Source organism: Trachurus trachurus (assembly GCF_905171665.1).
Source record: "Trachurus trachurus genome assembly, chromosome: 24".
NCBI lineage: Eukaryota > Metazoa > Chordata > Actinopteri > Carangiformes > Carangidae > Trachurus > Trachurus trachurus.
The window spans coordinates 1,535,001-1,547,500 of NC_139910.1; the positions used below are offsets into that span (position 1 = coordinate 1,535,001).

Sequence of the window (12,500 nt, forward strand, 5' to 3'; positions counted from 1 at the left end):
TTCATGTGTGTGTGTCTCTCTGTGTGTGTGTGTGTGTGTGTGTGTGTGTGTGTGTGTGTGTGTGTGTGTGTGTGTGTGTGTGTGTGTGTGTGTCTATGTGTGTGTGTGTATCACAGACTGATATTTTCCCTCTGTCTCCAGTGTTTTAAACAGAACTCCAGTTCATCTGATTCATGAGATCATCCTGGTGGACGACTTCAGCAACAATGGTGAGACACACAACACACACACACACACACACAACACACACACACACACACACACACACACACACACACACACACACACACACACACACACACACACACATTCCTGCGGTCTTCCAGGTCGGAGCAGGAATGTGCATTGGTGCATTGTGGGTAAGAGGTGTCTCACCTGCAGCTGCGTCCAGACTGACCTCATGGTGTTACACACACACACACAAACACACACACACAGCAGAGGAGGAGCTGCACCGTGTGTAGTTCAGGTGCATGGTCTCCACGGAGACGCCAGGCAGCGTGATGATGTCACACTGATGTACTGTAACACACGTGTGTTTTTCTTCACCGTGCGTAGATCAACAATATGTTTATTTGCTCCTTTCTATTAATTCATCGGATCAAATGTCATTCTGCGTTTGCGACCATCCAGCTCTCCTTCCACACTCTCCCCGTGGTGGACACGATTACAACGCCTCAAACTGTCATTTCAATCCTGCGGTTTGCACGTGCTGTTATTTAGGCAGCTACTCAACCAGTGGCGTCATTTCAGTTTTAGACAAGGTATGGCAGGACCAACCCCTCCCAGGGCGGTCACGGCGGGTAAACCCCCCGGCCGAAAATTTGTGCACATTGTAAATTGAAATGCAGCAATCTGGTGTGATTTGAGAGCAAAATCACGAAGCTTTCTCAATTATCACAATGCTACTGTATGGATTGGATGATACTCACAATACCCCACACAAGGGTTCACAATATAACTTTATCTTTGGAAAATAAATCATTAGTGGGGTCTGAAAAAGTCAAACAGAGCTCTGGTAGCTGATGTAACAGTGTGATAAATAATTTCCCAGGAACTCAAGCTTTTCTAGGACATTTGACACTTTTTCTCAATTTCCATGTGTTTTCCATGACTGGATAATTGGTCAACCATTTTCCAGGTTTTCCAGGACGCGTGGGAACCCTGACTCACCTTCTACAAAGATTTTTAACAAGTATTTTCTTGTTAAAATCCATTTGTAAATAATCTCTGAAGACAAATGAATAGGCTATTTGAAGTTTATCCACTCCGTAAAAGGTGTCTGTCTAATTGCCATTTCTTTCGTGTCAACAAATTATTGCCAACATGAGTTTATTCACTGCTAATCTACAGTACATGTTTCTACAGTAAGAACAGCAAAGTTTAACAGCAAAGTCAGAATAAATTTAATCTGGAAACAAATTAAAATTTTCATGACAAGTTGAATGAGTGATTCCTCCTGTTGCTGCTGTGTTTCACTACATTCAGGTAGCCTAATGTTAGACAGGCTTGCTTGGGACTTGTTTGTCTCAATTAGAAGTTTTTGTGATTTGTGACCAGATAAACAGCCTCCACACTCAACAGACAGCTGTCATTAGCCTGTTCTTAACAAGATGACTGCAACAGATTCAGTGTTTCGCAAATAAGAGCTTTCATTTTACTGTGCTCTAAGTAGCTAGTGTTAGCCAAACAAGCACTGAAATATGACTCATATTTCAGCATGTGGAATAAGTGGTACAGTAGGCTAAGTTGTTAGCAGGCACCACTGGGAAGTCATGTTGATGGCTTTATAACTCACGAAGGTTGTAGTCGCTCCACATTCACGTCTGCAGCACATGGAGTCATACAGTCATATGAGTTACATCTATAATGCAGCGGCGTGCACTCGTACACGCGCTCTCACAGACACGCACGGCGCGAGGCAGCCCCGCCCCTCGTGAGAGACAGAGAGAGAGGAGCAGAGAGGAGCAGGAGCGACAGCATGGAGTTCAGTGAGAAAGAGGCAACACTATCGCGAATCGGTCAGAGAGAATTACAACAAGACATAGTAACGTTACGCCGTCCCGGTACGCCATATAAAGTCCCGGTACGCAAGGGGTTAAAATCTATAAGTGCCAGCAGTACTCCGAACATTTTCTACCAAAGTCAAGGTATGGCGAGTGCCATACACCGCCATACCCAAATGACTCCACTGTACTCAACTAGTAGATTACCTGCCAAATGTACTGCTTTAGTAGCTTCAGAGGCTACATCAACATCACCCTCCACTGAATGTGCTATCAGCTGCAATAAACTACACTTTATAGTCATATTTCTGCCGTTATTTTGGGTTTATTTTATACACAACACGACAACACAACAACACACCAGCCTCCTCAGCCCTGGACACACACACAGGAGATGGAAGTTAAACAGAGGCAGGCAAATAGAGGAGAGGTAACACACACACACACACACACACACACACACACACACACACACACACACACACACACACACAGGGAGCAGCCAGAGTGTGTGTGTGTGTGTGTGTGTGTGTGTGTGTGTTTGCGCGGCAGCAGCAGGATAAACAGTGTGTGAACACTTCAAACATGTCGGCTGAACGTCTGATCCTCTCCTCCCACACAGCAGCGTGTCATTTAATAACACTCAGCCTCTAATCCCCCCGCTCCCTCGCTGCTATTATGGGATGTTGTTGTTGGACCGAGCAGGAATGCTGTTTCTACCTGACGACTGAACCTGAACCTGAAGAGAAGAGAGGAGGTTTATATTAAAGCTGCACACGGGATGAAACCAGCTGCCAGGACTTCCTGTCCCTTTGTGATGTCACAACTAAGCCCCGCCCCCTCACCACCACATGGACCCACCGTCCAATCAACACACACTCTGCAGGATTTGGTTTCTCAGAGCCTCTCTTCTGATTGGCTGACACCGACCTGTTACTATAGAGCTCCAGAGAGAAGCTGAGAGAGGAGATTTCTTTCTTTCTTTCTTTCTTTCTTTCTTTCTTTCTTTCTTTCTTTCTTTCTTTCTTTCTTTCTTTCTTTCTTTCTATCTTTCTTCATTCTGTCTTTTTCTGTCTGTCTTTCTTTCGATCTTTTTTCTTTCTGTCTGTCTTTCTTTCTTTGTTCCTTCCTTTCTTTTTTCTTTCTGTCTTTCTGTCTGTCTATCTATCTTTCTCCTCTCTTCTGATTGGCTGACAGCGACCTGTTGTTACTAGAGCTCCAGAGAGAAGCTGAAAGAGAGAGGAGATAGAAAACTACACTGAGCCCTTCAAAATAAAAGATGAGAGCTTTACTGTAAACAATTAAATTAAAATGTAATGTGATTAGCGAGTGTTTTATTCTGAAATCTGCTCTATTTTATCAGCCAATCAGAAGAGAGAAGGCTCAGAAGTATATAGATGTGTCATATATGAAGCTGTAACCTCAGTTAACACTTGGATCACAGAGATTCTCAGTCACTGACTCTGTGTTGTGATGAAATATTAATGGAGGAACAATGTGAACTGGACCAGAACCTCCATCAGAGCTCGTTGACCCAGAGCAGCCGCCGGCGCCCCGACCCCGGATCAAACGCTCTGATCCATCACAACGACTCGTTCTGTTTTCTTTTCTCTAAAACTTTCTGTGTCAGAGTAGAGCTTCCTCTCTTCTGATTGGCTGACGGTTTACTGACCAATTCAATAAAGAAACAGAGCAGATTTCAGAATAAAACACTCAGAGAAACCAAATCCTGCAAGTTGTTGTTGTTATTGGATGGTTGGTCCATGTGGTGGTGAGGGGGCGGGGCTTAGTTGTGACATCACAAAGAGACAGGAAGACCTGACGGCTGGTTTTAAGACTTTAGTGGAGCTTTAACACAAACGTCTACCTTTATTCTGAAAGAGCTTTAACAAAAACATCTACCTTTATTCTGAAGGAGCTTTAACACAAACGTCTACCTTTATTCTGAAAGAGCTTTAACAAAAACATCTACCTTTATTCTGAAGGAGCTTTAACACAAACATCTACCTTTATTCTGAAGGAGCTTTAACACAAACATCTACCTTTATTCTGAAAGAGCTTTAACACAAACGTCTACCTTTATTCTGAAGGAGCTTTAATACAAACATCTACCTTTATTCTGAAGGAGCTTTAACACAAACATCTACCTTTATTCTGAAAGAGCTTTAACAAGAACATCTACCTTTATTCTGAAGGAGCTTTAACACAAACATCTACCTTTATTCTGAAGGAGCTTTAACACAAACATCTACCTTTATTCTGAAGGAGCTTTAACACAAACATCTACCTTTATTCTGAAAGAGCTTTAACAAAAACATCTACCTTTATTCTGAAGGAGCTTTAACACAAACATCTACCTTTATTCTGAAGGAGCTTTAACACAAACATCTACCTTTATTCTGAAAGAGCTTTAACACAAACGTCTACCTTTATTCTGAAGGAGCTTTAATACAAACATCTACCTTTATTCTGAAGGAGCTTTAACACAAACATCTACCTTTATTCTGAAAGAGCTTTAACAAGAACATCTACCTTTATTCTGAAGGAGCTTTAACACAAACATCTACCTTTATTCTGAAGGAGCTTTAACACAAACATCTACCTTTATTCTGAAGGAGCTTTAACACAAACATCTACCTTTATTCTGAAAGAGCTTTAACACAAACGTCTACCTTTATTCTGAAGGAGCTTTAATACAAACATCTACCTTTATTCTGAAGGAGCTTTAACACAAACATCTACCTTTATTCTGAAAGAGCTTTAACAAGAACATCTACCTTTATTCTGAAGGAGCTTTAACACAAACATCTACCTTTATTCTGAAGGAGCTTTAACACAAACATCTACCTTTATTCTGAAGGAGCTTTAACACAAACATCTACCTTTATTCTGAAAGAGCTTTAAACATCTACCTTTATTCTGAAGGAGCTTTAACACAAACATCTACCTTTATTCTGAAGGAGCTTTAATACAAACATCTTCTTTTATTCTGAAAGAGCTTTAACACTAACATCTACCTTTATTCTGAAGGAGCTTTACTGTAACACAAACATCATATAATATAGCCTAATATGATATAAACTCTTATCTCCTGGTCATACTGTGACATCATCCATCCATGAATAATTCTCTTTGATATGAATTTTAATTACGTTGACTTTTTGTTGCTCAGTATTTGATCATTTCTCTTTTTTCCTCTTAGTATTAATATTATTATTATTAAGGGAATTGTCCTGAATCCAGATTAAATATCGTAACAACGGGAAATATTTTCACATCCCATTGTTGTTCCCAAAACATGAATTAAATATTAATTTCACTTTGGTAAAATGAGTCATTCCCCAGTGGTGATGTGCTTTTTTTTCTCCCTTTTTTTTAATTTCTCCTTTTCTTCTTTTCATTCCACCAGGAGAATATTTTGCACATGTCTTAGAGCAGACAGTGATATTTAAAATAATATATTAATCCAGCGGGGAGCGCACAGTCGGCTGAACAGCAGCTACACTAAATGTCTGACTTGTCAGACTGAAAGCTTTGAATTGTCGTCCTGCTGCTGCAGAGCTTTTCAGCCGGCTGCTAATTTCCCTGCAGAGTTTTTGGAGAAATTATAAAGATATATAATATTACAGCAGCAGCAGCAGCAGCAGCAGTAGCAGCTCTGTGCTCACTGTGCTGTGCTGCTGCTGCTGCTGCTGCTGCTGCTGCTATTATATTATATTATATTATATATTCTGTTCTTCTGTTCTCAGAGAGCGACTGTCAGCTGCTCACCAGGCTGCCCAAAGTCAGGTGTCTGCGCAACAACAAGAGGGAAGGTACGTGTGTGTGTGTGTGTGTGTGTGTGTGTGTATGTGTGTGTGTGTGTGTGTGTGTGTGTGTGTGTGTGTGTGTGTGTGTGTGTGTGTGTGTGTGTGTGTGTGTGAGTGTGTTTGTGCTGCAGGTGTGAAGTTATTTATGTATGAGGATGAGAATTAAATTTGTTCTCTCACTGTAGCGCGTGTGTTTTTGAATTTTTAATCATCATTATCCAGAATTCCTTTGTATGCATTTTCCCTGTGTGTGTCAGACAGACTCAGGTGGATGCCTGCAGTCTATGGGATGTCACAGTTAGGCCTACTGGTTTTCACAATTAATCGCGGTATTAAAGATAGATAGATAGATAGATAGATAGATAGATAGATAGATAGATAGATAGATAGATAGATAGATAGATAGATAGATAGATAGATAGATAGATAGATAGATAGATAGATAGACTTTATTGATCCCAAGCTGGGAAATGACAGTGCAGCAGCAGCATTACACAGACACACAGTGATGATACAGTGGCGATAACAACATATAGCATAAGAATATAAAGAATAAACTATACATAATAAAATAGCAAAATAGCAATTTCCAAATCTTTCCAAAAAAGATTATGTTGGAAAACATATTGGCAGATGTGGCGCCAATGTAAAGGTGAACACACAGATACTGGTCCATTTATGTAACCTAACACTGAATTGGTAGGAATTAAAATGCTAGAGTGTCGTAAGTAGGCTACTGTAACCAAAAGAAAATTATTCAAATGAACTTAGGTAGGCTAACACTACCCATACACTTCCAGTGTTTGAGCTAAGCTAATTAGCGACTTTAGGTGGAGGCAGGCTAACACTACCTATACACTTCCAGTGTTTGAGCTAAGCTAATTAGCGACTTTAGGTGGAGGCAGGCTAACACTAACTATAGGCCTACACTTCCAGTGTTTGAGCTAAGCTAATTAGCGACTTTAGGTGGAGGCAGGTTAACACTACCTATACACTTCCAGTGTTTGAGCTAAGCTAATTACGGGCGATACGGCTCTATCTCCCTTGTTACTGCACGCACAGTCGAAAATATGGTGTCTATCTGCTGGTCATGGACTCAGGAGTGAGGCAAGACACAAAGAAAAAAGTTGGCGTATCCCTTTAAACATTTGGTATATTATAGATGACAATTAATGACTTGAATATTTCAAACACTTCCCTCTGGAGGATTGATAATTGGTCATATTTTGTGAAATTAATTCATGCATAATAATCGTGATAATTGTAATACCGTGATTATTTCTCTGACAGTAATCGTACCAAGAGGATCTATAATCATGACATCCCTGCAGCAGTCAGGTGCAGCAGCAGCATTAACAGCAGCAGCTCAGACTGAGTCCTCACTCTCTTTTCTTCTATAAAGAGCCAGAAAATGAGTGTAAATGTGTCCGGTGTTATAAATACCAGGCGACAGCAGCAGCAGAGATTTAACGCCTCAATCAGTCTAAATGTGGACGTTGTTCTGTTCCTCGTCTCAATGGCTAATACACATCCACGCCGTATAATCCACTCTGAGCTGCCTCCGTTGCTCTTAAATATAGAAGGGAAGTGAAAGCAGAACACACGTTGGGATGACAGGATGACAATGTGACGGGTCGGGAGGAGCATGCTGGGAAAACGCAGTGCCTACGTTATAATAATAAAGGTTGGAGAAACTAATCCTAATCCTGCTGCTGCGATGATCCGGGCTGCGTGGACGGACACGGTCCCTCAGAGAGACACAAACATGGAGGTCAGAGGTCGCTGTCGATCTGGATCACAGGTGGACGACCTGTTGCACCGCAAAAACTCAAAATCTTTCCAAGAATATTTGTCTTATTTCTTGTCAAAATGTCTCATTTCTAGTCAAAACTAATCTCTTTCCACTTAAAATGAGACTCATCACCTAAAAATTAACTTGTTTTTAGATCATTTTCACTTGTTTCAAACAAATTTTCACTTGAAATAAGTAGAAAAATCTGCCAGTGAAAGCAAGTTTTTTGTGCTTGTAAGAAAAACTTGCTCCACTATCAGATTTTTCTACTTATTTCAAGTGAAAATCTCTTTGAAAGAAGTAAAAAGTGTCTAAAAACAAGCTACTTTTAATGTGATGAGTCTTATTTTACTGTAAGTATAATGAGATTTGTTTTGATTAGAAATAAGACAAATATTCTTGGTAAGATATTTGAGTTTTTGCAGTGTGTACGGTGGCTCTGAAGGCTGAACTCACTCACTGCAGCTTCAGGAAACTCACAGAGACACAAACTCAGAAAATAACTACTTCATCAACACAACAGGAAGTGTTTCTGGGGGACACGATAAAGCGAGGGACCGGTCTGGGGCCTTTAGTTCTTCTAATGACTTTAGAAGTTGTGCAGACAGCTTGGGTCCAGTAGCCTACCGCATCGTCACGGTGCCATGAAAAACAATGAAAACCGGACAGTTTCATTAATGTATATATAAAGAGACGTTATAGATACGTATTAAGTTAGTTCATCTGCTAATCGATGTAAACACAGTTAAAGGGATAGTTCAACATTTTGGCAAATTGGCCCATTGCCACAATGCAACAACTCCACAACGCTCTGGTGGACAAGTTGTGAGCTGCACATTCACCACGCTATGAGATAATAACACAACGTTACCAGACAGAGTTGTTTTAGAGGGAAATTCATGCAAAACCACTGATGCACGTTGCCTTCAGGGACAGTTTTTCATCAACAGTCTCTGTATTTCCCTCTAAAACAACTCTGTGTGGTAACGTTGTGTTATTATCTCATAGCGTGGTGAATGTGCAGCTCACAACTTGTCCACCAGAGCGTTGTGGAGTTGTTGGATTGTGTATTTGATGAGGGAAACCAGAGACGTTATAATATGAGGAGACAGACCACTCTGCCCGTTTTGAATGGGGAAAGCTGCGACGCCAAAGATGGCGCATGTCCCGCCCCTTTTCACCAGCAGCCAATCACCTGCATTGCCAGAGCTGAACTAGGCCAATCATGTTGTTGCACCAGCGCATGCGCACAAGTAGATTTACGACAGACAAACCTATCTGGTGGCAACAACAACGAAAACGAAATGAACGAAAGAGCTACCTCGGGGCTACGTATACAGAATTCACCACATTCACATCAATAAGCGTTTTACAGTGAACCGATCAGTCCACATTTTCTTTAATTTAATTTTCGAATGTATAGTTTTGTTCGTTTCATTTTTTAACCTAAACATACTGGGCCCCCTCCCCTGGGGCGTTAGCCTCCTGTCCATGATAGCAGCAGCAGCAGTCCACTCCAAAAAAAAACACACAGTCCGGGTGAAGCACTGGAGCCGTGGACCGATAGACACCGTCACCATAAAGAGAGCCTCTATTGTTTTATTGTACCGAGTACGAGAGGCTTGTTGTGAGCTGAGAAGCGGCTGTTAGCGGCGGATGCTAACCGAAGCTAGCGGCGAATGCTAACGCTACCGCTAGTCGAAGTTAGTATCGAGCTAGCTCAGCACAACGAACGCCCCTCATACTTGTTACCGGTCGAGGCTTTAGTTGTTAGTGATGGTCGGTAATCAGTCCGTGGCTCCAGCGGTTCACTCGGACTGTATTTATTTATTTTTAACTGACTGCTGCTGCTGAGACGACATGCTAGCACTAATACATCCATGCTAGCATTCGATAGCATCCGAGACAGCTAACGTTAGTGGGGATCGGGGGAGCAGACACAGTCACCACACACAGAACTAGGAGCCCATAGGTGATGATTAAGACAGATTTCATGTAAGTCTAGCGTTTATTTTTGGGCAAAAATCTCCAGACTCAGGCCGATATGTCTCCAGGTAGAGCAGGGCAGACCGGTGTGGGTATGCTCGGGCTGCTGCTAGATCACGGATTTAGCCGTTACAGCCGTACAGTAACGGCGGTGTCGTAAATCCGCGCGCATGCGCAGTTGAGTACTCCCTGTGGAAAAATAGCGATTTAAACGTAATTCTGCGGTAAAGTTTATGTTTTTTTGGTTTTTATTTGTATCTTATTTCACTGGCTAGCACGTCTGTATGTTTTTTCCGCCCTGCTATCACGTTAAAGGGTGGATTTGACCACCCCTCCATTCATTTAGATAGGGGTCTGGTCTTCTTGGGCTTTTCGAAGCGTCGCCAATATGGCCGCCGAGTGGCCTGACTTGCCTAGAAGGACTTTGGGGAAACCAAGAAATCCCATAATGAGCCTCCGTAGCGTAGCTCTGAGCAGCTCACGGCTCTGCTCCACCGTTCTAAAAATAGCTTGCACCGACAATTAAAGGTAACGAACCTACTGCTATGACTATAGGGATCATGGTGATGGGGCCAATTTGACAAAATGTTGAACTATCCCTTTAATGCTAAGTAGCCGCTTGGTTATCAAAACATATGGCTGTCAAAACATTGTAGGCTATTGTGGGAGGTGTTGGTCATGTTGATGGCTACGTGAAAGGTAACCAGGGGTAACGAGGAGGAGGAGTAGTCCAGCCTGCATCATCCTCGCTGACTTCTGATCACTGATTGTCCTCAGAGTGTCTCGTTGTGCAGTTTTTTAGAGATAAGATAAAAGTGAAGTGAACGCCGTGTTGTGGTCGATGTATTCTCATATAGAGTCTATGATTCTGAAGCAGCAGCTGTAATAAGACGATGTGGGAATTGATTTGATTTGATCATAGGAAGAATAAAAGTCGTCCTAGAAACGCAGAGAAACGTTTATTTATTCATTTTGAGGGCAACTGAGTGTCTTTCTGCAAAGACTTCACAGTGAGTGTGTAACGTCTGAGCGGCTCAGAGGAGAGTTGGTTTGGTTTATTAGAACTTCAATATCACATGATTCACATGTTATTGATCTCATGCAGGACCGGTCCCTGGCATAAACCCTCTATGCGGTTGTTTAGGGCCACAGCCGTTAGGTGGGGGGCCACATGATCAGAAAGGTACCGGGGTTCATCAAGTCATTTAAACATCCTGAGGTCTGCACGTGCTGCTATGAGCTTTATATGTAATGTGAAGTCAATATTCAGCTTCTTTTATCTCACATTTGAGACATTTGGTGACAACAGAACGGCAGAATGACAACATTTGTGCTCAAAAAGCAATCTTACAAAATGTCATTTTAGACTTGTTTTCTACACTTATCTATAGGATGAATCTCCTTGTTGTTTACAACTACCTCCTGGTAGAAAACCAGCATGAGAACAATAGTGACGGACGAGAGTCTCACTATATTTATCTAATTTTTCATGTCACTATATCACCGTTTAGACTAATCTGATGTTTGTAAAGTTTATAAAACCAATGATTGGACAAACATTACTATTTACGTGTGCACATTTTTGTAATTAGTCATGGTTATCATAGATTAGCCGGGCTAACGGTTAGCTACCTGTTTAACTTTAATAACTCAGTGACTCAATAAACGCTCCATGAAAAGATATTTTCTCCAGCGGATATCTGAGTTCCAACATGACTGAGCTAACTGGAGTAGTTTCATGTGGTGTCCCACAACGGGAGGGTTTTAACAGCTGACGTCCTGCTTAGTGTTGCCACCCGTCCCGTTTTTCCCAGAATTGTTCTCTTATTTCATCAGCTGTCCCGGGGAAAAAGAAATCTCTCCCGGGACACAGTTTGTCCCGTTTTTTGGGGAAAATATAAAAAATGTCATTTGGTTTATAGCATGTCACCATTAAACTCTTCCAAAGCAGAGAGATCAGTATCGCCTATGAACACATTCTATCCATTGCTGTTCTACGCTATTGCACGGACGCATCAGTTTTTTTTTCTGGCTGCTGCGGTGTAGGGGTCAGAGTCGCCGGACACTTTTTACCCGGTAAACATGCGCTGTCCCCCCCTGTAAAATTCTCAATAAAATTTCATGAATGAGACCTATTTTTCACCACAGAATAATATCCCTCCTCCCCCCTGCGCTATGACTGACCTGACGCGTCTAGGAGTGGTTGACAGCTCTCTCTCTCTTTTTTCTCACTTTTAATGATAAAGTCACGTTAAACCAGTCATTCCCATTAGGAAAACCAAATGTCTGACGCGCGAGTCCGCGACGACCTACTGGCACTGACGCACCTGTCTATGGAACTCAACATGAGAGAGAAGGTGCTCTGCTCTTATTTCCATCTCACCCCACACACGTCGACCTGTGTCTTGTGAAGACGTACAGCGCGATGGAGGGAGAGAGAGAGAAGAGGGATCATACAGTAGGCTATACAGCTGCACTGCACACCAGCTGATCCGCCGGTCCTCTGAGTGAAATATGCAAGTTAGTCAGATAATCAGGGCCGTTGCTAGGAATTCTGGGGCCCCTGAAAGAATACTAAAGTGGGCCCCTGACTTTTCCACTTTTTTTCTTAGACTACATATGTATTATCATTTTTTATTTATCCTACTTTGTTTTGATGCTAATGCAGAATTCCTATGAGTATTAGTCAGGGTCTTATATTAATAATTCAGTCATACAAAGATTAGACTACTGGGGTTTTTTGTGGGCCCTACTGGGCGCTGGGCCCCTAGAATTATCATCACCTTTCTCCCATATACAACGGCCATGCAGATAATTAATGTAAATTAACATGTAATAAATGTCCTGAATCAAAAGGTGGCAAATTGACTGGACTGACTAGTTTTGTTTTATTTAATTATTATTTTA

At 41.8% G+C, this 12,500-nt stretch overlaps 1 protein-coding gene across 2 annotated transcripts in view; it reads left to right on the plus strand.

The window, feature by feature from the left end:
- Window positions 1-12,500, plus strand: part of galnt14 (UDP-N-acetyl-alpha-D-galactosamine:polypeptide N-acetylgalactosaminyltransferase 14 (GalNAc-T14)) — a gene marked incomplete at its 5' end in the record, with an annotated part of 140,366 nt that overhangs the window by 79,417 nt on the left and 48,449 nt on the right. The window contains 2 exons of one of the 2 annotated variants that reach the window (XM_084000829.1): window positions 142-209; window positions 5,756-5,821. In XM_084000829.1, coding sequence (XP_083856955.1) covers window positions 142-209; window positions 5,756-5,821 — 134 coding nt within the window. The remainder of the gene's footprint in view (window positions 1-141; window positions 210-5,755; window positions 5,822-12,500) is intronic. The other variant, XM_084000830.1, reaches the window with a different exon arrangement.